Source organism: Ixodes scapularis, unplaced genomic scaffold (assembly GCF_016920785.2).
Source record: "Ixodes scapularis isolate PalLabHiFi unplaced genomic scaffold, ASM1692078v2 PGA_scaffold1__304_contigs__length_218370807, whole genome shotgun sequence".
Lineage (NCBI taxonomy): Eukaryota > Metazoa > Arthropoda > Arachnida > Ixodida > Ixodidae > Ixodes > Ixodes scapularis.
Genome location: NW_024609846.1, coordinates 57,056,558 through 57,083,397, shown reverse-complemented (window position 1 = coordinate 57,083,397; position 26,840 = coordinate 57,056,558). Strand labels below are relative to the sequence as shown.

The 26,840-nt window shown below is 46.5% G+C and overlaps 1 protein-coding gene across 1 annotated transcript; it reads left to right on the top strand.

Annotated features, from left to right (window-relative positions):
* The first annotated feature begins 510 nt into the window (after window positions 1-510).
* On the top strand, window positions 511-25,997 carry LOC8042488 (cytochrome P450 2J2). Its single transcript, XM_040206958.1, has 5 exons — window positions 511-590; window positions 681-796; window positions 15,119-15,377; window positions 24,904-25,088; window positions 25,801-25,997. The coding sequence occupies exons 1-5, from the start codon at window positions 511-513 to the stop codon at window positions 25,995-25,997; spliced, it is 837 nt and encodes a 278-aa protein (XP_040062892.1).
* Window positions 25,998-26,840: the final 843 nt, after the last annotated feature.

The window sequence follows — 26,840 nt, the reverse complement described above, 5'->3', positions numbered from 1 at the left end:
TTTTAGTTTGCTGTATTTGAAATATTACAGTCTTAGATATTCCTAGTAGTTTGCACTGAACGTAATTTGTATTATTAATGTTTGCAGTAACAAAATATTTGTATGCCTTTCAGGAAGAATCCCGTGTTCTCGTAAAGGCTCTTTCTGACCGAAATGGAAAACCTGTGCTCATCAGAAAATTTATCATGTCCAGCATATCGGCACATATCACGACACTGCTATTTGGAGTTCGGTACACCCATGATCACCCAGTGCGCATTTTTCTGAACAACAGTTTCAAGACAGCCGGACAAATACTGTCCCTAAGAACGCTCGTCCTCTTTGTGCCGACCTGGCTCTACAGAATTCTCGGCTTGATTCCATTCAGCCGATACTACACGGTAAAAGCCGCATTTCGAGGAGTCGTAAAGTTTATCAAGTGAGTTGATGTTATTTTTGAATAACGTGTTATATCAGCGGTTCCATTCTTGCTCGTGTCCGAAATCGAGTTTTGCGGAAGGCAACAGGGCAATGAAAATCAAACGTTTCATTGCACGCTATCTCCACAAAAGTGTCGATAAACTTGACGTTTATTTAACGTATCTGGCAATGTAAAATGATGCCGGTTCTGAACTACGATGAAAGGCTATATTCTTACAAGAGGACAACGCGAATATAAGAGCGCCTTATGTTTAACGCAGGAAGCAAGTAAATGACCACATGGAGACACAAAACGACCATTCCAGTCGTGACTACATTGACGCATTCCTCAAGGAAGCGAAAGAACGACGCAGCGATGTGAAATCTTATATTCGAGGTAAGTACAGGAATTCTTGAAATGAACATCGGGAGAAAGGATTATGTCTGCATAGGATTGTGTGGATTATGTGGACATACCTACATTAAAACGCAAACCACAGTTGGTCTCCAACAAGTATTACAATCGCAAAAAAGTCCTTCCTTGCGATATTTAGATGAGCAAAAAATACCTTCGCACTGATGAAGGGTAATATGAATACTTCTAAAACAGGAGTTGGAAACCTTTTCGCTGCAGCAGGCCAAGTCGCTGGGAAACAGTGGCGGATATTTCCAGATGAAAAACGGGGGGGAAGGGGGGGGGGGGAGGGGCTTCCGAATGTAAACGATAAGATGCAAAGTCTACTGCTATGCCCTGTGCTGTACGTGGTATCTTGCGAGCCCATTGGGGTGCAGTACGTACCGCCTGCATCGTTTTCAAAATTTTCAAGGGATCACAGTTCGGATTTCAACCACCGATGACCCTGACTAACTAAAATCCATGAGTCTGATTGCTCTTTATAATGATGGACTACAAGATTTATGCTAGAATTCTGAACATTCGCTTGGCCAGAATCTCTATAGTAAGCATCCCTGTGTAACAGAAACAGTTGAAATTGACACTGTCACAAAACCGCAATTTCAAACAATTTATGCTGGATGCGATGACCTTAAATCTTGGTTGTCAATACATCAGCTTTGTGCACAGTAACTGCGAATAAGTGATGCACACAACGAACCTGCATATAAAACTAAGCCTGTGGTGTATTGCTTCGGAATTAATACGCCCAAATACACAAGGTTTACAACCAACCTTGTTTCTTGAGCCGTTAGTCCTCGAGAATATATGTGCGTGCGTGTGCGTGTGTCTGGGGAAGGGGGGGGGGGGGTAGGTGGAGGGAAGGGTTTTCTGTTAGCGTGTCAGGGGCTGTACCATATGGTCTTGCGGGACAGATCCGGGCCGCCGGTGGCTAATTCCTGGTCTAAGACGTACAGAGGGAGCAAGTATTTTCACGTGCGTCCTTTCATTAGTGCATCGGAACGCAAGCATGGAACTGGCAGAGTAACATAGCAGATCGCGTGCAGAACGTACGATAAGGAAGCAGCCACGAACTTGCCGTCAATCCTTAAGGTCGGGAAAAAACAAAAGCACGTGAGCATATTTGGCTGGTAACCAAACGCAGGATGTGGGCAAGGGCCAGACGACTTTGCACGCCGGACATATCAATATTCTGTAGTTGGTAGAAGATTATTGATTAAAAGAAACCCTAACCATTTCTAGACAGATTTGAAATTTGCGCTGAAACGAAGCTCATTTACCGTAAAAGCACCGAGAATTGTTTTTTAAAATTTCTTTTAGTTTAAATGGTAATACAATTTCCAAATTGAAAGATATAAAAAAGCAAGCAAAAAATAGGCTCTGTGGCGTGGTTGGCTAGAGTCCAGAAGGCCACATTGAAATTAGAGAAACGGCAGGTCCGCTCATCCAAACACGATTATTCACCTTTGCATTGTCGTGCTGCTATCGGTATTTTCGGCACGGAGATCCCTTTTTTACCTTGAATCTCGACGGCTTCCCCCAGAATACTTGTTTTTGTAACTGCATGCCTGTTGGTTAACTGGTGCATGCACCAGGCCTAGTTCCTGCGGCATCGGGTGGCAAGCACTCGTTGCATGAAAATGCCTGGGTATGGCCATGCGGCCCGAGGTCTTCGAATAGTCTACAGAATTTGAATTGGGGCAATGGAAAAGGAATGAAAGATGAGAATGCCTATTTTTTGTCCCGCATTAGCATTTGCAAGTTTAAAGTCAATTTAAGATAGATCAGGAGAATAAAAGTACCAAAGATATATATAAATATTTTTTTTTTATAAAACGCGAATTTGATAAAAAGAACTAACGAAACTTGGTCGGGGTGAGGACGAGCTCACCGGACGTCAGCTCCATCACCCCCTTGCCTAATTTATGATCTTATTGATTCGTCTTGATCTTGAGCTTGTTTTGAGCGATCTTCTAAGTATTCTTTGGTTAATTGTCTTGTCGTGTGTTCAACATCTGCTTATTTAAACGGTTTGAAACTTGGGGCATGGGGGTTAATGAATACAGAAAATTTTGAAAATAAATTAATTCCTCCAACCCAGTCATGTACACGTTACTAAAAATAAGTAATCGATTACAATTACTATTACTCTTGGCTAAAAAGTATTCGATTAGATTACTTGATTACTCGACAGCAAAAGCAACGGGACATTACTTTAAGAAGTAATCGTTACTTTTCTGATTACTTTATTGTGTGAAGACTTACAACTTTAGCGCTCATAACAATGAATTACCTCCAACCTCGAAACGTTGCTTGTCGCAAAGACCACGTAGGGGAAATATGGGATCTTGACGTGTATTTGAACTGGCTTTGTTATATTTTGCATCCGCTTTAGACATTCTTCGGTTCTGGCTCTCCTAGGGGTGCGAGTAGGTACCGTTAGCAGGATTGTTTTTTTTTTGTTTTTTTTTTCGTATTTCTGTGTGTGCGCGCGAGGGGGCTAGTTTGAACGAAGGACTTACAAAGCTACATTCTGCTCCCTCAAACTTCGTCCTGAATGGCCTTTGTCATGCACTGGGGCTTTCTTGGGGCTTCCCAATCCCCAATCCCAGCTAAAAAAAGAAAAAAAGAAGATCTGACATTTTACAGAAACTATACATACAGGGAGGTTGACCTTGTTTCCTAAGGTCCGCAATTTTTTTTTTTCTTTTGGAAAAAGACGCAAATTTTATTTCTGTCATTTCAGAAAAAAAAAAAAAAAAAAGGTGTGTGCCGGGGGGGGGGGGGGTCCCGTGGAAAATTAGTAACGGTTACAAGTAATTTTTATTACTTCAAAAAGTAATCAGATTACTCTTGTGATTACTGCCTAATAAATGTAATCAACTGATTACAAAATTACTCCAAAAAGTAATCGATTACAAGTAATTTGATTACTTGTAATGCGTACGGTACAAGTCTGCTCCAACCCCAACCCTCTTAACCCCCCCCCCCCAACCCGACCCGAAAAAAATCCACTCTAATGAAAAAAAAAAAAGAAAGACGTTTACAATTCCCTGTAACTCCGAATTAAAGCACAGCTCTTGAGGACGAAGGGAGAATACAAAGATGCCCTCCTCCTCCTCTGTACCCTCTCCGCCTCCTCCCCTCCTCCTCTTGTTCTCTTCCCCTCCTCCTACCTTCCTCCTCCCTTCGCTCTCTCCTCCCTCGTGATGTCACTCGTGACCCTAGTGATCCTCGTGACGTCACTCGTGAAGGCTTCGTGAAGGTCGTGACCTTCACGTGATCTTCACTGTGAAGGTCGTGACCTTCATCGTGACCTTCACAAGTGACCTTCGTGACGTTAATTGTGATCCTAGAGACCCTCGTGACGACACACGTGACGACACGTGTGAAGTCATTATGTGAAACGTCCCATAATGCAACGCGCGGTTACGCCGAAGGTGACGGCGACCCGCTCAAGCCGGAAACGGGAGCCTAAGAGCTGTGCTTTAAAAAAAGAAAAGATTCTGTAACGCGATAAGCAAGAGGGCGAATAAGGAAGAAGATAGTGAAGCCGACGTCTGTTAAAATATTGAACACTGACTCGTGGACCCTGTGCAAGACGTTCGGGGAAGCCTGAGAACGCCGTGCAAAGACGACCAGCTGGGCTACGAGATCAATACAGAAACAACACCATCGCAGTAAGAGAGCAAAGTGGGCAACATGTACGGGGCATTATGACAATCAAGGAAATCCCACTTAAAAACCAAGACCCGAGCAGAAAAATCCAAATTACCAAAGACCGGTCGACGAGCAGCACTCAACCCAGAGGCGTTATCCACGGAGTATCCAGAGGAGACTCAACCAGAAACATAATCGACAACGCAATAGCGGACATTCATGAAATTATCCACGCACAGCCTATTGGAAAAAACGGAAAATATCTGCTGACCCTCAACCTGCAAGGCATCCCGAGAGGAATCGGGCTATTCGGATTAGATAGCAACGTTTTACCGTATAAACGGACGGCGGTGGTGTGCCTCAAGTCCAATGGTCTCGACGACAAGTCTACAGTGTTCACGGGCAAGCAGCCACGCAAACAGTCCGTCTGGAGAACAAACAGTGTCAAGACCAGTACCACCCCAGTGGCCGAATGAGAGGGAACGCGGCTTTTGAGGCGTCGGCATGTCCTGCCAGAGAGCGAGGCGACGAGAAATTTCGTAGAAAAGCGGCTGCCGCTTGCCAGCCAAAGGCGAGTACGTCATCGGCGAGAAAGCGCCGATAGGACGGAGGAGGATAGAAGACCACGGCTAAAAAAACTGAAAAAGAATCCCGCGCATCACAAGGACGTCAGTCACCGCAACAGCCGCACCGAAGGGGTCGGTAACCCCAAACAGCAATTGTTTCGCTTCCCTAGATAACAGGGAGTTTTCTGGCACTGAACATAGCAGCGGCTATGTACAGAGGCAGTCGGAGGACCGAAGGCAGGCACGCAGACGACAAGGACAACGACCCAGAATCTTTTTTATAGTTGACATTAGGGTAAGAGGGATTAGCCATGGAACTCGCACAGGTCAAGTTTTCGTGAAAAGTGTACAGCAACTCGAGCATGAGTACGAAATGAAGATTAAAGCCGACGCAAGACCGAAGTCAACACCAAAGCAGTGGTAGAGGCACGTAGAAAGCACGAAGCCGAGCACAAAAGACACGCAGAGCAACAGAGAATACCAAATGCGGCAGCGCGCCGCGCGAATGGAAGTCACGACCCAGCAGGTAGCTGAAAGACGAACGGCCGTGGCCACGGCGACAGTGCCTAAGACGCAGCCGAATCCTGAGACAGCCGCCGCAACGGCATCCGACAAGGAGTGTGAAGAAGGCAAACAAGATTGACAGCAAAACATGAAGCAGGAGATAAAAGCGAAAGTGCAAGAGTGGCAAATGCAAAGGATGCAAGAGTTCCATGCAATGCTAATCCAGACTGGCCCAGCACGGGATAGGCACGGTAACCCCGACCCACTAACCGCAGGGACAGCGAAATCAACAAGCAGGTTCCACCGCCGCTGTGTCTATTAACGACTTGCAACGGTAAGAGGAACGGCACAAAAAAAAAACACAAAAAAAAGGCAACAATTAACATGATCCAGTGGAATAGTCTACATTCATTATTCCGTCACCGCGCGCGATTCATTCTGGGAACCTCTTTGGCAGGAGCGGAGGATGTTTGGATTTAGGTATTGATTTAAACCCTTAAAGGACACATGCAAAGGGAAAAAACATTTTTTTTAAACGGCTTAGATGGAAAAAGGACGCCATAAAACGATTTTACAACGAAGAAAAAAAATTTTTAGAGCTATATTTACGGCGCAAAACGAATTTGTAGTTGGCGCCCGCGGGCACCGCGGAAAAGTGGTCTGTATTTATCACGTGACTGGTCTTTATTTATCACGTGGTGCTTGCGCTCTTTCGGAAGCTTCCTATGGCCTCTAAAAGTAACTTATTCATCTTTGTTTGAAGTATAACAAAAAACCAAGACAAATAAATAACTTTTAGAGCCCAAAGGAAACTCCTGAAAAAGCGCAAGCAGACGTGATAGACCTGTGCGCCGGTCAAACGACGGCGGCGGCGCCCCGAAGCAGACGAACTTGTGCGGCGGCGGCGACGGCGGCGTGGAGAAACGCGTTGAAGCGGCGTTCGCACAACGCTCAGCGCGCGGCGGCGACGCAGCGCGGCGGCGCGCGGGCCTACCACGTGACCAGCGGCGGCTCCCGCGAGCGCCAACTACAAATTCGTATAGCGCCGTAAATATAGCTCTAAAAATTTTGTTTCTTCGTTGTAAAATCGTTTTATGAGATCCTTTTTCCATCTAAGCTGTCTAAAAAAATTTTTTTTTTCCTGTGCGTGTGTCCTTTAATCATTTTGGACGAGCCTAGCTCGTCCACCGAGGGCCGTTTAAACTGTTTAGGATGAGTGTAGACCATCCACACACTATACCCCGCCCCTTGGCTCTTTTTGGGCATCCCAGGCTTGTTGCGAGCATAGTTTGCGGTGCTGCTCAGAGATGGCAGCACTCATTTTTTTTATTGTACACGTTTTTAAGGATGGCGACCGATTGTGGAGACATGTACGGCTTGGGCCGTGCGTGCAATAAAAATAGAGAAATAAACTTAGGATCGAAAAGTCAAGAAAAAAGAAACGGTTAAGGGGTTAACATAATGCGATGTCCCAAATCATTAGTTGAGCGCGAGCCGTGCACAACCAGGAGGTTGAGTCACTCTGTCCTGGTGCGATAAGTATTACTTTAAGTATTCAATAGCCAGAAGTGCTAGGTCTAAATGTCCCGATTTACGGGGGTTTCAATGTCCCAGTACCAGATCGAGAAACATAAAACTGTCCCGAAACCGATCGAGGTCTTTGTTTTACTTTGGGGGCCTCTACGTTTAGTGTTGGTGCACCCCATGTAAATAAACTGTACTTGAGCCAAGATTCTCCCCTGACGAAGTTAAGGCCTGTTCACACATACAACGGAGCGCTAAGTTAGCGCTACGTGAGCGCTCCAAGGAGCGCTCATGTGGCGCTTCCTCGCGCGTGACTTCGTCCTAACATAGCGCGCGATTAGCGCTTCTGTAGCGCCTTGTTAGCGCTCCAGTAGCGCCTTGTTAGCGCTCCAGTAGCGCCGTGTTAGAGCTTCAGTAGCCGTGTTAACGCTTCAGTAGCGCTTCTTGTACCGCGGTGCTGCGGATTAGCGCGTGCACTGCGGTCCCGGTTCTTGTGCTTGGGTGTGCATCAGCAGCACTATGGCGAACATGTGGGATGCTGAAAAAGAAATGCGACAAGTGCTCTTATATACGCGATTAGTGCATATGTGTGTGAATGGCTTAACGCCCAGAGGAGCTTTCTGGGTGCGCGAAATCTTTTGCCACCGAGATACCGACGGGTACCCGCCGAACCTTGTTCATAGGCTGAGGGACCGAGACACAGAGCTCTTTCGAAGGCGATTATTTTTAACTGCATGTCTTTGAAACCAGGGTCACGCATCTTGAATAGAAAGCGATGAGGTCGTACCCAATCAATTAGTCGCTCAGAGTCCATGACTCTGGATCGCCTGCCCGACCCCTTGATTGGAGAGCGGATGTTTTGCTTCCTCTTCTTTCAATGCCAAAGGAAAAACAAGAACAAAGGAATCGCCGTGCACGCGCTGTTCCGCAGCAGCAAGCACGGCACAAGGAGCGTGAGATCGCTAACAAAGCGCTTCTGAAGCGCTAACAGAGCGCTACTGAAGCGCTAACCGAGCGCTACATCACGCGCTAGGAAGCGCCATATGAGCGCTCCTTGGAGCGCTCACGTAGCGCTAACTTAGCGCTTCGCTGCATGCGTAAACCAGCCTTTATTCTGCGAGCTACCGAGCTGGCGCTCTGAAAAGAACTTAGGTTGACGCACTGTCGCGGTTTTCATTCCCTAAGCTCCGCGTAAGCCTACAGCCGTGATCGATGCGATGGTGAAGGCACAATCACATTTTACGCTGTACCGCTAACCGTTTTACGAATGAAAATAGTAAAAGAGATAGAAAAACACATACAACGGAAGCTATGTCTGTACATCCTTTTCTGTGTTTCTTCCTCAAATCTGATTACTGACACCAACACGACCCTTTTCCTCACTGCTAAGCTTTATCTCAACCTCAGAAGTTCAAATCTGCATAGGCCTCCTGCGCTGAAGCTTGGAACCAACTTCGGTGCCCTCATTTTGGGTAGTACAGACTTACCTGATTGGGCCTCGCACTTGTTATGGCACTCTGGCCGAGATTTTTTTTTTTTCGTTGTGGTGCTGAGGAACGGAAAAAAACACTTTTGGACGTCCGAAATCGGCTAGATTCAACGCCGCGAGAATTTGGAAGTGCCAGATTTATGCCACAACGTCTAAAGTACACGTCTCTTATCTCTGAGTGGTGACGTCGAGACAATTAGCGTGGCAACCCTTTTTTTATTTTTTTTTCATTTCAACCGAGCATTACACACACGAGACAGGGCGAAACCGATCTTGTCGCAAGTGGCGATTCTCCAGCGACGAGATCGCCCCCAGCAACAAGTAGACACAGCTCAATAGTGCAACGATACCCTGGAGTGGTGCTGGTGCTCACAAACATCGGCGCACGTCTCGCGCTCCTGGTCGTGCTCCTGGTATTTGTCTACTATCGACCAAAACGGAGAAGCCAACGAAGGCCGGGTGCAGTAGCAATGACGAGAAACGGATGCGTCGAGCACCTGACTCTCAGGTAGTGTGCATCAAATCCTGGTAGGTGGCGACTTAAACGCTGAAAGCACCGGCGGGCTACCTGAAGACTAACCGGAGGGCCCGAGAACTGCAGCGGAGAATGGCGGCGGCCGGGCTACGGTTGCTTAAAGAGCCGTAAGCCAAGACGAGGGCTGTGACGAAGCCAAAATAGCGAGGCATCACACCCGATTTGACGTGGAGCCACGTGCAAACAGTGGACCGGACGGCACTTGACTGTACTTGGGGCAGCTGCAATCAGCCCGTTGAAATTGAGCTAACAGACAGGGACATCACGAAACAAAAGACCCGAGAAGCCTAAGACTGCTTATGGGACCATTTCAGGAACTTCAACGCAGACAGCGACGCGGATGTACAGATCGACGACATAATCAGCTCAGCGGAAGCGATGAAGAAGGCGGTCGCCGAGGCTATGACAAAGAATCAGGTAAACGAGGATACCCCGACGCCAAACAACCGACACCTATCATTATGGCATAAGAGAACCAACTGCCTAAAGATGCATTGCAACTACCTACGCACGTAGGACATCAGAAAGGCAGGCAAGTAGGCCGAAGGTGACCAGAGGTATGCCAAGACACTCGGCAGAGCCAACTGGCTGCAAACGTGAGACAGTTTCAACGAGCAAACATGTCTCAGACGCGTCTGGTCAGGGGGCAACCCCTTGCTGCTAAACACGAAAACGGCAACACGGCGAACAACCTGACATTGAGCAGCGGCAAGAATGTGCAGCAAGTGGTAAAAAAAAACAAAAAAACTCGGGGGCGTTTCTTTTTTATTTTCCGTAACCGGTATTTTGACCCGACGCCACAGTGTACGGGTCTGAACCGGAGGAAGGAAGTGACGACAGTCGGCCTACTGAGGCCGATTACACTGGCTGGGAGATGGAGGCCGTCATCGAGAGGGGCAATAAGTGGAGTGCTGCATCTCCAAACAGGACCTGCAGCTTGGGGCTTAAGAATCTCAACGACGGTGGCAAAAAGAAGCTCTTGGAGCTTGTGAATAGAATTTGGCTAGAGGGACATGTCCCACGTGCGTGTGGAAATTGTCCTGGGTGAGCCCGATTCCCAAACCGGGGAAACAGCATGACTGCGCACGCAATATTTGGGGCATTTCGCTAGCATTAGTTCTGTGAAAGTTAGTCAAACGCAAGGTACTTGCCAGCATAAATTGGATCGTCGAGAAGAACGTCGAGGAACGGGAATTATCTATTCTTCACCCAGGCAAGATGCGATTCAGGAAGTACATAGGAATACATGACAGCTTGGCCCTGCTTCGTGACTACGTACTGGGCGCGTTGACCAGCGAGTTGTAACGGCAACGACAGATCCTTGTGGCGGACGTCGAGAAGGCTTTTGGCACCCTTCCTCATGAGACTCGGAGGTCGCCACCGACCCCTAAATTTCGTCGAGAGCTTTCTGCAAGGCAGTTGTTACGTTGCCAAGTAGTGAGAATGCCAGAGTAGCGGGCACGACTTTGGTGATGCTGGCTGTGAGGTTATCTACAGACAACAACTGCGAGGGATACATTTCGATGTTGCGACAGCGTGTGCCTGGGATTGGTGTGATGGTATTGACTTCCTACTGTAGACTAACAATAGTGAGTACCAAACAGTGGTCTTTTCCAGTGTGCTCCTCGAATAATATCTCTGTCTCTGGATCACGCTAAGAAAGTGATAATTTGTATCATTGCTGCTTTATGATGATATGGGCATACATTAAGAAATGGGAGCTGTTCAATTAGCTAAATGGCAAATGGCGAAGATGCGAAAAGTGCTGACTGCTATCTCTCCCTTGTTTAATCAGTTGCTCGCCATTGGACAACACCTTTATGAGGATGTTGTGCATTTCATCAAGTATCTCCGATACTAGTGTGTGGTACGCAAATGTAAAACGTTGAAAGTAATACATCCTTGTTATTTTTAAAATTGCACTTCCAGGGTTATGGAGATTATCGTTGCATTCCAGTGGCAGTAGTGATTAGTCGGGAATCGGGAATAACATGAGAACACGTTCTTTAAGTAAACTTAAATAAAACTTAGTACGGTAAGAATTCCGTCTGGCATTATCGACGTTACAATCTGTGGGCTTCTAGCTCCGATTCCCACAAACCCTATCTCCGGATGAATATGACACAGCAATACTTCCCTCTCGGCGAAAGAGTTTATTCATTTACTTATTGTCTGGGGCGTTTCGGGATCGGGGGACGGTCATCAGCGAGGCCGGGGGAGAGTCCGCTGCCGCTGCAGCTGCTCCAATTCCCAGCGGTAGTAGTCCACACCGCATCATGGGGACGTCGTCATCCAGGGTCGCCGTCCGGTCCGTTCGTTGAGTCTGCCACTCAACGTCTTGTCCGCACTTTCCCCGCGCCATCGTCCGTCTCCCCGCCGATTCCCGCACCAGCGTCCTCGTATTCTTGTCACCGCTGCACCATACTTCGTGTCCCGCCGTTAGAGGGCTGCACCGTCCAAGCGAGCGTCACCGTCCAAGAGAGCTGCCGTCCGAGAGAGAGCCTTCCTTTGGCCGGCTTCCCTTTTCAAGCCTTCGCCCCTTTGTTCTGGGAGGCCAGTGCCGTGACGTCACTTGGCTTAGGGGAGTGGTCCAACCGGACCTTGTGGTACGCGAGGACATGGCCGGTCCCCCGAGGCATGACGCATCTCGGAAGTTGGAAATTAGGGTCCGGAGGGTCGGCGCGGGGGAGGGTAGCCAGATCTCTACAAATGTTATCTCTTCTTTCCGATGCGCGGGCGTTTTGCTTCTGTCTCGTTCGAGCGCTTGAACCGTAGACGTATTATAGTGCTGCGGGAGCTTTATCAGCCGCTGGGATCAGAGTTACCTTCGAGGATACCCGACACCTAGAAAAGCTTCTGGCTGAAGTGAACATTAATAACTCTACATTCGGGGAAACCAGTGGTTGTAGCGGTCGCCTCAAGCATACGGTTCAAGCGCGCGAATGCCACCATGCATGCCACAGCTGATATTACAACTCATAAACAGCTGGTTCTCAATATATCAGCGAATAAACTTCCCAGGCTGCGCCTTTTGCACGCTGACGCCGGTGAGACATGAAGGTGAAGAGTTGGAACCGAATCTTCGTCGAGTCATTTTTTCGCTCTTTCGTGGGGCCGACATATTTTAAAACACGCTACGAGGTGAAGCACTGCTCACTTTCAGCCAGTGTCTTTGTACCGGATCCTTTGAAGGCAGCCGATGAAAAGAAACAAGCGCATGTCGATGCGTACGGGCACAACCACTCACTGTGCACTTCAATGGAGCCGACCAAGAAGCCTGAAGTATGGTGGCCGCCCTTTACACGCTTATCACTGAGAGCCTGCTTTTACGGGCAATTTTACCGACGCAGCCATTCGCTCATGCACTAAAAGGTATTGTAAACAACTAAAAGCAAATAAAATTTTCCTCATCTACCCTAACTGTTTCAGGTTGCCCGAGAGCACACAATACAGCATACAGTACGCGCCGTCCGTTCGTATCACGTGTCATCTGCTAGCGTAAAGTGCGCTGGTGCGCCTGCGCACCCTGCTACGCCGCTTGGAGGCGGGCGCGTAGAAGAAGAGTTGTCTTTGTTATTTGCTGTTTTCCGAAGTTATTAAACTTTTATCTTCACTTTCCAGCTTTAATCGCCACATAAAAATGACTTCTTTGAAGAATAACGAAGGTTTATGAAATTATCTGCCTTATTTTGCTTTCAAAATATTTAGCGGCTCTCGCCAATCGGAAAATTCATGGCATATGATGTCACAAAGTACGCGCGTTCAACACTGCTTGGTGCCCCCGCACAGCAAGCGTTTTTTTTTTCTTTCCTGGGCAATTTGAAATGCGATACATTATTATTTTACGGTTCTTTTCATTTCTCTTAGGTCGCCCAAACCACACAGGATACTAAATAACCCAAAGAGACCGAACGCTCAAAAATCGTTGGAGGGTTCCTTTAAGCTAACAGCTCGCCCACAATACCAACGCCTGATAAAACAAAGATTTAGTCAAAACCTCTCACAAACGGCGCTTCAAATTGTGTTTCTTTTTTTTTGCATTTTATGAAGTTTTGTTTTCAGTTATGATGAGTAATGGAGCCTAAGAAGAGCTAAGCAGAAAAACGAACCAGTATAAAAGTTGGGCATTTAAGTTTGACGTTCTCTCGGTTTAGTTTGTCTCTCGCGCGTGTCTTCAATATAATCATATGCCAGTTCACCTACATTGTCTCAGAATGTGTTCACAGGCTAGATTTCATATGAAAATCATCAAGTTTTAGTGTCACAAAAAGGCGTTACGCGCTAGTCGAAGGCGACATACACTATACTTCGCTTGCAGCATGCAATACATTTGTACTAGCAAAAGGAGTGTTAAACGATTAACCACATACACGTAATCATTATTGGGCGTTACTAACTCTAACAAGCGCGATTTACCACGTGGCTCAGTGCGAATCGAATCCCGGATTGTGTCAGCCGTAGCCCGATGCCTTTGGTGGGTGCCATAGAGAGGAGATGAAAGGGAGCACAACGAGCAGGATCCAAGTATGACTCACGGAAGCCTGTTTGGACAAGCCACCATCGGCGCGCGCAAGTTGATTTTGACAACGTTACTAGATTACCTCAGTTGTGGAACTCCCGCGGAAGGGGGTACCCCCCTCACCCACTTCAGTCCGCCTCCCGTCATTCGAAGCGCCATCTTGATTTTCATTTACGAACCGTGTGTCCCATAGAGTACGGTGGAACGCCACCTAGACGCTGCGCTTCGAAACGTACGTACGTATCCCACAGAATAGACTGCAGTTACCAAAGCAGACGTCCGGCGCGTCAAACGAAGGGAGGCAAGTTGTGGTGAGTGAGAAGGGGGGGGGGGGGGGGGGGGGTACTGCTGGTGCATGCAGCGTCTATGGGCAGTTGCGTAACTGAATTAATCTAATAACGTTGGCTCCTGAACTGAATAACGAATCGCACTCCCCACGTGATCTCATAACGTCACAGGGCTGATCGAAGATTCGTAATGCACCGTGAAATAACTCATCCGCGAATGAAGTAAAAAAAGAAATAAACTTTGCGCAGCAGCCAATTTATAGCATAGCGGGAGCGATAAACCTAAAGCCCCGCGATAAATATAAAGTCACTTTATGTCTTTGTGTTCGTCCTGCAACTAGCATTAAATGGGCCAGTGCGCGAGACCCGCACCTCCTGCAACTCCGGGAAGCACATGGCGGCGCTGCATTGAATTGAGTGACCTTTGGAAGGGCTAACACCGGTGTAGCGCTCGCTCAATGTACATGTGTGACGTGTTCACACAAGAATCTTTTTTTTCTTGTATTTGGAAGAACGGTTAGGCGTGAATTTTATCAAGAAGCTTTTGATAAACCTACTCCCCTCGCAACTACACTTTAAAACAAGTACGTTGAAAGATACTTCGAAGCCCAAAGAACTCTTTCAGCTGCTGCAGAACTGTTTCGCCTCAATCACTATCGCCCCATGGAGCACTAAAAGGCAACTGGGCGATGAAAAATGTGTTTTTCTTATCAAAACAAGGAGCCTAAAAAAAACTTACAGGTTTTTCATAAAAACCCTTTTGGGGGTACTTAAAAAAAAAGTTAGGGTGCAAAGTATGGACAAGCCGCGAAGAAAACCTAAGAATTCTTCTACGTCCAGTGTTTTCTTAGAGTATACTTTAAACGCCATCAGGGCGCTACTGTAATTTAAGAAACCTAATAACTACCCATTTCCTCGGAAGAAGCAGAACCCATAACAACTTATCATTAAAGCATGCTCTTCACACACACCATTTCTAAATAAATATATATTTATTTTGCGTCTTGTTTTTAGACCGAGGGATGGCACATGAGCGTGTTGTGTGCGCAATAAATTATAAACAACTTAAGGCATTTTGTAACCGGCCATTGCAAATCACAACGCACGGGTATTGCACGCACGACATATTTTGTTCTCCTAGGATTTACAGAATGATGAGGACCACTTAAATTTTTTTTTTTTTTTTGTCGCTGTAACTGAGTTTATTTTGTTTCCTCCAGGTGACTACCTTCCAGGGAACGTTCTCAACATGTTCGGAGGCGGCACCAACTCGGTCAACCGTAGTCTGGCCTGGAATCTTTTGATTTGTGCTGCGAATCCGGGTACGACCCAAAAAAGGATGCAAGAGGAAATAGATCGGGTTGTTGGCTTCGCGCGACAGCCACAGTGGGAAGACCGCTACCAGATGCCTTTTGTAATGGCCTTCATCCGCGAAGTGCACCGTTGGAGAACCGCCGTTCCTGTTGGCATACCCAGAAGGTAATTCAAGCATTTAAATGTTTGATTATATTGTTTCTAGGGGTGTGCGAATAGTGGTTCAAATCGAATAGCGCAGCGTCATCCCTAGCTTCTGCACTGTTAAAAGAACGGGTCGTCTTGGCTTTCCCTTGCATTGTCAAGGCTATGGATGACGCAGCGCTATTCGATTCAAACCACTATTCGCACAGCCCTAAAATTGTTTCCTAAAGTCTTTCTTTCCCCGGATGTTTGTAAAAGGTACAGGCACAGTGCATTGCACCCTATTTAATAATATGCTATACAGCGCTTGGCAGCAGCAGTTTTCAATATTGAACAGCCATGTTAAATTGTGTTCTTATTTACACATCAGCAAGCGATAAACCAACAAGAGAAGAAAATTTATGCACTATACGTTTCTGCAGTCAATCCATAGTTCGCTTAGCTTTAGTTATTTTTTCCCAATACATGCAAAAGGCTGTTGAGGTTATCTCAATTGTTTTCCAGTGCAAATAAGTTCTTCTTAAAACGGCAAAATATATATATATATATATATATATATATATATATATATATATATATATATATAGTGACAAAGATAACGGAGGAGTGTCGGCACGGGAGCAAGGCACGCGCCGGGTCGACCGAGGCAGATATTTGGACTACACTCAACCGTCGGAACTGTTCCCTTTTGGTCATTCATTACTATTGTAAAAACCTCATTAAACACCTTCACAAGTGCTTAAGCTCCCCTACCTTTTGTGGTCGGCTACCGCAAGGCATGCTTTGGACCTTCGAAGCGGGCGTCCTACTATCGTTGCCATGCCAGATGAACAACAAACTACATTAAGTGAACCCTTACGGACGCTTCCTAACTACGTGAAGAACCGCCAGCGGGACCCTCCAACCTTCAGTGGATTCCCCATCCACCTAGGCGACGGCGATGACTGGCTGAAATACTACGACCACGTAAGCGCCCATAACCATGGGGATAATTCCCATAAGCTGGCAAACGTGCTGTTTTTTTTTTTATTTTTTTTTTCTAAAGGACACAGCTTTTTTCAGTGGTTTGAAAACCACGAAGACGACATTAACACGTGGGATGGCTTCAAAACATCATTTTCAGGAGCGCTCCGCAAGCCGAAGAGCCGCAAACAACAGGCAAAAGCAAAGCTGTCACACCGCTGCCAAGCTGCAATCGAGACTTCCACAAGTTACATCGAAGGCGTCCTTCGCCTCTGCCGACAAGTTGATGAGCGAATGTCCGAGGAGGATAAGATCCGACACTTATTTAAAGGTCTGTCCCAGGAACGTTTTCTTTTTTCTTTTCTTGTTTGTTTTTTTGGTAGCCCGAAATCGTTTCGATGGTACAGCGGCTCATATCAGAGTGTAAAGCATAAGAAGAGATGCAGAGCTCGATCAACAAGCCGCCTTTCGAACACCTTACTGAAGTTTCCCTTCGCCCCGTTTCACCCATGAACCTCCCGCAACTCATCCGCACAATCATCCGCGACGAACTATTGAGATACTTTAACCCATCAAGCTTGACTGACGACGCCTCCGGATGTGCCATTGAGCCAGAAACCATTAAAAAGTGGTGCAAAAAGAACTTTGGGCAGCTTTGCAGCCGCCCAACTCGGGTCCGTGTGCCTGCGCACCTGCTTCACCTGCCACACCAGCGTTCTCCCCTCTCTGCTCTATCCAGCCGATGCATCAGCGCTGCACCTCCCCTTTCAACACGCACGAGCCATCCCCTTGCCGCTTCTACGGACTGCAGCGCCGAGCTTAGCGCCGAGCTGATCTCTGGCGAACAGAAGACAGCCGGCCAATATGTTTCTACTGCCGCGTTCCTGGACACGTCGCCCGCTATTCTTGCCGCCGGATTAGCCAAGAACCTTTTTCCTGTGGAACGCCGTCTCACTACTTCAACGAGACCAACACTTTCAACAACCGCCGCGATGAAAGTCTGCTTTTGACAGCTGGAAACCGCCGCAGGAGATCGCCTTCCCCATAACCCACCCGTCGCCGTTCAGTTTCGTCGTTCAACAACGCTACCACTCCCACCCTGACGTCAAACTAAGCGAGGCAGCCGGCAGCCAAACCCGATGTCAGGCTGCAATATCGCATTTTGCGGTAAATCCTCCAGCTCTTGTACCTACGACCGTTAACGTCAAAATTGTCGGCAAAACAATTTTTGCTTTGGTGTACGTCGGGGCTGCTACATCCTGTATTTCTGAAGGCATCCGCCGACGTTTGCATGCCGTTCTAACTCCATCACGTGCGCATTTCCTGCGTTTAGAAAATGGAACTATTTGTCAATCACTAGGATGTGCAACCCACTCAGTCCTCCTCGTTAAAACTTGTTATACCGTAATTCCGGACTGTGCAGCGGATGTCATTTTAGGATGGGACTTTCTGGCATCAACAGACGCCCTGATTTATTGCGCCAGCCGCGAGTTACACCTTACTTTTTTTTTAACCTCTTGTCGAGTTAACAGAGTATCCCGCCGTTAGCTTGCGCGCAATCCAGGACGTGTTCCAGCCTCCGTTATCTGTCAGTTTCGCAGAACTTACGGCTGATCAACAATTTCCAGAAACCTCCGGCCTTGTCGAACCATCCTTATCCCTCTTCACCAAAAATGGGATTGATGTGCCCTTTATTGTCACCATAAGACAAGACCAAGTTAATCTCTGCATTACAAATGTTTCTCGCCAACAAGAAATTATTACACTAGGAAGCCATGTTGCTGAGTTCAGGATATATCAGGAAGACAACATCGCTTCATTGTCTAACGGTGTTTCCTATACCCCATCCCGCCTTCCTTCCACTCAAGATCCTTCTCACCGCATTAGAAACATGATCGACCCGAACCTCCCAGTTGAACAACAGAAAGCCCTGACCCACCTCCTAGGAACGTACGAGACTTTGTTCGACTTACAGAACAATACCCTTCCGACAACCTCCTTCGTACGTCACACTATCCACACCGTTTTCGCCTCCCCAGTAAAAAGTCGACCCTACAGAGTTTCGCCTGCAGAGCGTGCCGTTATACAACAGCACATCACAGGTATGCTCCAGAAGAAAGACATCAAACTTTCGTCTAGCCAATGGTCCCCCCCCCCCCCCCCCCCTCAGTGGTACTGGTGAAGAGATAAGGCAGATCATGGCCATTCTGCATGGATTATCGACGCCTCAACAGTGTAATACGAAAGGACGCTTATACCCTGCCTTGAATTTATATCACGCTTGATGCTCTTCAAGGATCTCGCTTCTTTTCGTCCACAGACCTCAAAAGTGGCTACTGGCAAATACTTGTAGCCAACGCCGACAAGCCTAAAACCGCATTCATTACCCCTAGTGGCCTCTATCACTTCAATATTATGCCTTTCTGACTCTGTAAAGCCCCAGCATACTTCGAAAGAATGATGGACACCCTCCTTCGTGGTGTTACTTGGGATGTGTGCTTATGCTATCTTGACGACACTGTTGTATTTTCGACGACATTCGACTAACTCTTGCATCGACTACGACAGGTATTCGACTGCTTCATCAATTCTGCATTGCAACTAAATTCAAGCAAGTGCGTATTTGGAGCGAAGCAAATCAAATTTCTTGGCCACCTCGTTAGTCCCGATGGAATACGCTCAGACCCTAGCAAGATCTAGGCTGTTTCTGACTTTCCCTAACCAAAGGTACTTAAAGAGGTTCGTGCTTTTCTCGAACTTTGTACTTATTTTTGACGATTCATCTCTGGATTTTCACATACTGCCCAGCCTCTACACATGCTGCTTCGCAGCAACGCTAAGTTTGAATGGAGCCCTTCCCAATCTAAGGCCTTCCAGATTCTCAAGTCTGGGATTATGTTTTTTCCTGTCCTTGGCCACTTCATCCAGGGTGACAGCGCAAAGTTATGTAGAGATGCAAATGGGCACGGCCTTGGCGCAGTTCTTGCATAAAACGTCCACGGTAAAGAACAGGTCGTCGCTTACGCAGGCCGTACCCTTACAAAAGCGGAACGGAACTATACTATCAAAGAACGTGAATGCCTTGCGGTCGTGTGGCCGATCTCGAAATTTCGCCCCTACTTATATGGTGTCGACTTCTGCATTGTCACTGACCATCATGCCCTCTGTTGGCTTGCTGTACTTAAAGATACATCAGGCCGTCTCGGTCGTTGCTCACTAAAGCTAGAGGAATACGACTTTATTGTCATCTATAAATCGGGGAAGCGACACCTAGACGCAGATGGATTCTCACGATACCCACTCCCCGCTGTGTCTGCCCCTCAGCATCCCATACACCACCTAAATACCACAGCCACCCTCAACCACGTGGACATCGTCGAGGCTCAACAGTCCGATCCGACATTAGAGCCCATCGTCCGCTACCTCCAAGGTGCGCTCCCCCAGCCCGCTCGACGCGTGGAGCGGCGCACATGCCTTTTCACTCTTCTTAACGGAATCCTATATTTAATAATTACGAACCTCATGGACGTCCGTGGCTTCTCGCTGTTCCTCGCAATCTACAACAAGACATGCTGAGGGCCAACCATGATGACCCTACTGCTGGCCACCTTGGCTTTTCGAAGACATACCTTAGAGTTCGCAACCCCTTCTTCTGGAATGGGATGCATCGAACCATTAGTAAATAGGTACGCGGATGCCACCTCTGCCAGACAAGCTAAAGCCCCATCACCTCACCACCCGGCCCTCTACGACCTATACCGCCCCTTAAAACATTTTTCAACGTATCGGTATCGACTTTTAAGCACCTTTCCCTTCCACCGCCTGCGCACAAGAACTGGCCGACTTCTTTCTCCACTTTATTGTTTACCATGGCGCTCCACAGGCTATCGTCAGTGACCGTGGCGCCCCGTTCCTTTTAAAGGTTCTTGCGGAGGTTCTTCTTCTAGCTATTACCATTCACAACGTAACGAGCACCTAGCATCCTCAAACTAACGGACTCACGGAGCGTCTAAACACCACTTTAGCTACCATGCTTTTAAGGTACGCTACCGAGAGCCACACCAACTGGGTCACCGTCTTACCCTTTGTCACTCACGCCTATAATATCGCACACCAAGCTACCGCAGGATTTTACCATATTACCTTTTGTACGCCCGTGATCCCCTGACAACTTTGGACACAATTTCGCGATATGCACCCGACCCCTCTAAGGATGCCTACACTACCGATGTCGGTGGTCGAGCTGAAGATGTCCGTCGAATCGCCCGTCATGCATAGAGTCATACTAACGTCTCGTACAACCTCGGTGACGAGGTTTTACTTGCAGTCCCTCTCCGCCAACTAGGCCGATCGGCGAAACTGATGCAGAAGTTTTTCGGGCCATTATGGGGTAGTCAGCCTCCTTTCTGGTACGAACTACAAGGTCGTCCCAGTCAGGCCTCCCCGTAACCGTCGCTCCAGATCCACGGACGTTTTCCATGTGGCTCGTATGATTCGCTACTATCGCCATACATAAACCAGACTCCCAACGCCAACGCGCCTGATGGCCGGCACTCCAGCCCCCCGGGGGTATTGTGAGGAAGATAAAGAAGTGTCGGCACGGGAGCAAGGCACGCGCCGGGTCGACTGAGGCAGAGATTCGGACTACACTCAACCGTCGAAACTGCGCCCTTTTTGTCATTCATCACGATTGTAAAAACCTCATTAAACACCCTCACAATATATATAAATATATATTTGAAAAGCTAAAAATAATAGTAAAGTGCAGGGAACTACACAAATATAGCTGAATTCATCTGCCTGATCTTAGAAATAAATAGATGATAAAGCCCTAGCTTCATGGGTGCTAAATATAAATACTTAAGAAACAAAGATTAATTTTATTTCCATATTAGGGTAACAATGTTCGGCAGGTGGATTCTGAAGAAATATATGGTACAAGAACAGATTTATTTATTGTCCAAAATACGTAATGGGAAGCTCAAATAATATGTTATATATCTTAACGGAGCAGCCGCTAAATGGAATTCAAACACCCCACCATGAACTTCACGTCAAGTCGTCACAAGCATTGATTTAAGTACAACGAACGAGGTGATAACTTTTGCGTAGCGTTTCTTTTTGTGAACTTGTTCAGCGCATTAGACCCTTAAACATTTATCTTCGAGATTTTTTTTTCGACATTATGCCATGACAAACCTATTTTGGTGTCCTGACTACATAACGATATATCTATACAAAGCGTGCAAGGAGAGATGGAAGAGCGCGGAAAAAACTCACAATTTCTAATTTAGAACCAGTATTTAGAGAAAACAGTAAACCAAGGGAGTAAATATTGAGGCCTTGAGAGCGTTGTGTAAAAAATAAATAAAAATACAGAAAGATTCATTGGTGGATTCTTTGGGAATGCGGTAGCATGACTGTCGGGAGCGTAACACACTTCCCCCCTGGAAAAGGCTAACGCTGACTCCTCAACTTTTCTCTTTTGGCTTTTTTTTTATTTTGCTTCCTCTATTTTTTGCTGCTTGTTTGGTCTCGTTACGGGGTCAGTGTTACCATTTCCAAAATACGGACGTGTGTGGCGTTTCACAAGGGTCATGCTAACGAATTCCTTGAAAATTTACCGATGGACCTTCCTGTAATTTTTCGCTCCTTTCTTGTACTCTGCCTGTCAGAGTACGTCGACGTCCTTGATAGGTCATCCGTATCACTCGTGGAAGGAACCACATCCATACCACGCGTGGAAGGAACTGCATCAATATCACTCGTGGGGTGAACCGAATCCCTCGTTTTCACTCACACACACACATCACAGCCCACGAACTACTACTACAGAAACTCAGAGTGAAGAACAACCGGCGACGGCAGAGCGGAAACAAAGCCGTAGTGCTGAAAGAGATGGCGTCATCAGAAGAGGCCAACGCTGGGCAAAGTTTTGGTCACGACGTTTGCGTCAACGTTCCGCTGAAACTTCACTCGAAGCCCGAGCGCGTACGCAGCACTCGTTTCCTATATGTCTCCAGCGATGGTCCTCTATGGTGACGCTATCTCATTCAGCACTGCAGCTTTGTTATCAAGGTTTTGCGGAGCGCCTCCTCCTCTCGTCCGGGAAGGTGTTGCGCAGCACCTCCTCCTCTCTTGCTCCGCGCGAGCTGTACGCGTGACTTTAAAAAAAGTGAAAGCCTTTTACAACTCCCTGTAACGCCGAATTGGAGCGCAGCTCTTGAGGAGGAGGGAAGGGTGCTGAGGGCCACGTGTTCTGGGGGCGGGGGGAGGGGTCACGTGACATAAAGGAAAGGGTCACGTGACCTCGGGAGGGAGTCACGTGATCTCGGGAGGGGGTGCCCTGGGGGTGTCACGTGCCCTGGGGGTGTCACGTGACCTAGGGGGCGGTTCACGTGACTCCCCAGGTCACGTGACCCCCCCGGTCACGTGACCAAAATTTCCTCGCAAGACTTAGGGGGGACATTTTACGCTAGATTTAGCGGGGAAATTTTTTCCGCTAGATTTAGCGGGGATATTTTTCCGCTAGATCTAGCGGAGAAATTTTTGCGCTAAATTTAGCGGGAAAATTTTTTCGCTAAATTTAGCGGGGGAATTTTTCCGCTAGATTTAGCGGGGGAATTTTTTCCGCTAGATTTAGCGGGGGAATTTTTTCCGCTAGATTTAGCGGGGAAATTTTTCCGCTAGATCTAGCGGGGAAATTTTTCCGCTAGATTTAGCGGGGAAATTTTTCCGCTAAATTTAGCGGGGAAATTTTTCTGCTAGATTTAGCGAGAAAATTTACCCATAATGCACCGCGCAGTTACGCCGACGGCGACGCCGACGCCACTCAAGCCGGAAACGGGCGCCTAAGATCTGCGCTCTCAAAGAGAATGAGATTTGACAAAATGCCGGACGGTGTTGGTCAATTCTTCAACGCCGGAGAAGGAGGGAGAGGTAGAAGCAAGCTGACGTCAGCAGTTCGGACCAATTGGAGCGTCGCACGCGCAACCCTTTCCCCCTGCTTCTCCCTCTTTCTCCGGCGATGACAAAGGAAAGACACCACCGGGTTTTTGTCAATACAAGCGTTCTAACGCTAACGTATTAAAACGTTGTCAGGGAATTCGCACGTGCCCATGATGGCTATCATTTGTAAATAGAAAGATGTTTGGCTGATGTAGTTACCTTATACGTTTTATTTTTTATTGAGTTAAATTCTAACAGTTTTCTGCCTATTTGTTCCGCATTTGTACGAATGATGGTGATGTCTTCGAAGCTTCACTATACTTCGTTTCAACTTAGGTCCGAGCGCGGCCGATGTTATGAGCCGAAGGGCTAATCAAACAGCGCAAAAGGCGCAACGTCATGGCGTGCTCTCTGTGCTTGATAGGACTAGTCGGCGGAGGAGCACGCACGGAGAGACGGCGAATACCGGCCGGTCCTATCAACTGCCGAGAGCACGCCATGACCTTGTGCCTCTTTCGCTGTTTGATTGGCCCTTCGGCTCATAACATCGGCTACGCTCGGACGAAAGCTGAAACAAAGCATAACATTTGCAAACCAAAAAGTGGCGAGGTAGATATTATCCTGACATTGATCAAAGAGAAAAGTCATGTTCGCGCTCCCTTTCGTTTGCTCATCAAACCGTTTGACCTTAACAATTTGCTCCTTGTTTTTTTAGCGCTATACGTGCACATTTATGTTTAACATAAACCAAATCGTACGCATCACTACTTTGATCCCGATTTTCCCCACATCCGTACCCACGTTGCATAATGCGTTTAATTTTTTTTTTCATAAAAAAAATTAAAAACATTCATTCTTGTGTTTTATTTGGTTCCTGGGAATAAATGCCTCCTTTATGGATTGGATGTATGGGAGCTGCAAGGGAAAAGACCGAGTAACGAGAGATTCAGGGTTGGGCAAAATGATAAGGGAACAGTGGGCAGTGAGAAATGTATCAGTGGCGTTATCGTAAGGAAACGCAGTTGCAGAAGTATTAAACGTAACTGATACAACACGATCACAAAACAATTAAGTATATGTGAGAAGAACAACGTTTACGCGCTCGTGGTGTGTGTGCAGAGCTTGTTAAAAATAAAACTCACAAATTTCATTTTGAACAGCACATCCGATTCAAAACTTGCATATTTTAAACAATATATAGATATATCTTTTTTTGAGGGAGGGGGGGGGGGGGGAGGGGGGAAGGGGGGGGCGGAAATGTGATGGTTCATGATACAAAAAACACATTATTTCACAAGGGGCGGAATTCGGGACCTGAATGCTACTGTAACGCAGCCGAGAAAAATCTGCTTGCTCAGGCCTTTTGCTTACATGGAAAACAAAAAATATTGATATTTAAAACATTCGGTTTTATGAGCAGGAAACGTCACAATATTTTTTGATTCTCTGAGGTTTTATTAATTCTAAGCTTTAAAGACCTTTCTTTGCAAAGCCTGGTTGGTGTTCAGTATTATTTCTCAATTAAATAGAAGAAAATACAAATCCTGTAGTTCTTACAGTTTTAAAGCTTATAACATACGCATAGAGTATAACAAATAGCTAGATGGTTGTTGAGAATCTGCAATATTTGTTTCAGTGCAGGAGAAGATGTCAGCGTTGGAAGCTACGTGATACCCAAGGACACAATTGTCATGGCCAACATCTGGGCAGTCCACGTGGATCCCAATCTTTGGGACAATCCCGAGAAATTTAATCCATCACGGTTTTTGGAAAATGGCCAGCTGATCGCCGCTCCTAAATATCTCATTCCGTTTTCAGTTGGTAAATAAATGCTTGTCTACTTTTTTTAAATACGATGAATTTTGTGGGTAGCGGATGTAGTTAATGGTCACTGCTAAAATTGCAATGGAATTCAATGAGAAAGCAAACTCAGTAGTGCAGACGTTCGCACGTGGTCACCTAATTTTTGGATGTTGGTAAATAACGTTTTCAGTTTATACTTTTAGAATATCTAGGTACCAATTTATATCCGGTTTACAAATTTGAACTGTTACCGCATTTTGGAGGCGGCGAGGATACATATAAACCCATGCTTTCAGTTGTCATCTCCATTTATTCAACACAAAATTATTATTGTTCCGAGGGTTTAAACAAACTTACGACGGTTCTTCAAACATAATGGTGAAGTCGCGGGTGCAATCACCACTTCACTCCACGAGGCTATTTATCGTGAGTAGAATATATTTATTCAGAAGTAAATACGCAACTCCGAAAAGGTAGTCGACATGGCAGATGGTATTTATTAATAAAAAAGATATTCCAGCTATTCCTAAATCACAACAGCCATCACTCTGTAAAAACTTGCTTTTTAAAACAGAACACTGCGTAATGACAGGCGTATAAGCATTCATCTATGTTCTACGAAATAGGTACTCTTCACCGCATGAGCAAATCGCAGGCCTTCTTTTTTTTTTCTGTGTTAATATACACATACATACAGATTACAGTGTGGATTTTTCCTGTCTTATTTCAGGAAAGCGGATGTGTCCCGCTGAGAAAGTATCTTCCGTCACTCTCTTCATGTTCCTGACCGTCCTGCTTCAAAAGTTTGTCATACTTCCAGAAGAAGGAAAGAAGATTGATCTTAGCAGTGACTGCATCACTTTTAACTCACCGGTGTCTCAAAAGCTCCGGTTCACACCTCGTGCGCGCAAGCTTCAAGCGCAATAAACATCGGTATATGAAGATAAACGAAAAAATTGTCAAGGTGCAGGCGAGCCGGTGTAGGTTGATCATGATGTTAAAATCTTGAGAATTAAGATGTTCGCGTGCGAATAAAAACTGACCATTTATTAATATATAAGTTAGCTTAGCCAACGAAGCAGGATTGCCACTTCGTTCTTAAACTCCATAACATAATATCACGAATAGTATAAATATATATACTATCCGCATGTCAATTCCCTTCGTTCCAAATACCCCATGACATTTTTCCGAGTGTCAAATTCCCCGTTGTCAAAATCTCCGTCTCGCTCACCCTCGTGCCCGATTCCCCCGCTCTACACCTGCGGATGGTTTCGTCACCTGTCTCGCGGTGCACGGACGTTTCGGTGATCGGATCAGTATGGCTTTTCAGTGTAATGCACGTCGGCACACAGACTTTTCGGCACACGGAATATTCGATGCGTGGTCATTCGAGCTCGTAATTTTTCATTGGTTATTACTAAAATAAAGAGTCGTATTTTAAATCCTTCATTTTCGTTGTCTGCAGATTACTTTTTGGCATTTATTAATGCACCTCTGCTATTATTCAACCTCCACCTCCTGCGTCTTGACCTTGACCGGGTAACATTTACTGTAGAAAGTATCTTAAATGTGTGAAAATCTTCGACCTCAAGGTCCTAGATAGCAACGATTTCACCGCTCCCTTTTTAGTTTTGCATAAACTTTTGCAGAGTTTATGTAAAAGAAGAAAAAAAAAGAGAGAGAAATGCGGGTACATATTTTCCTTTGGGTAAATTGTATTAACTTATTTTGAATGACAAGTTTTATGGTGCATTTCAGTACCTCATG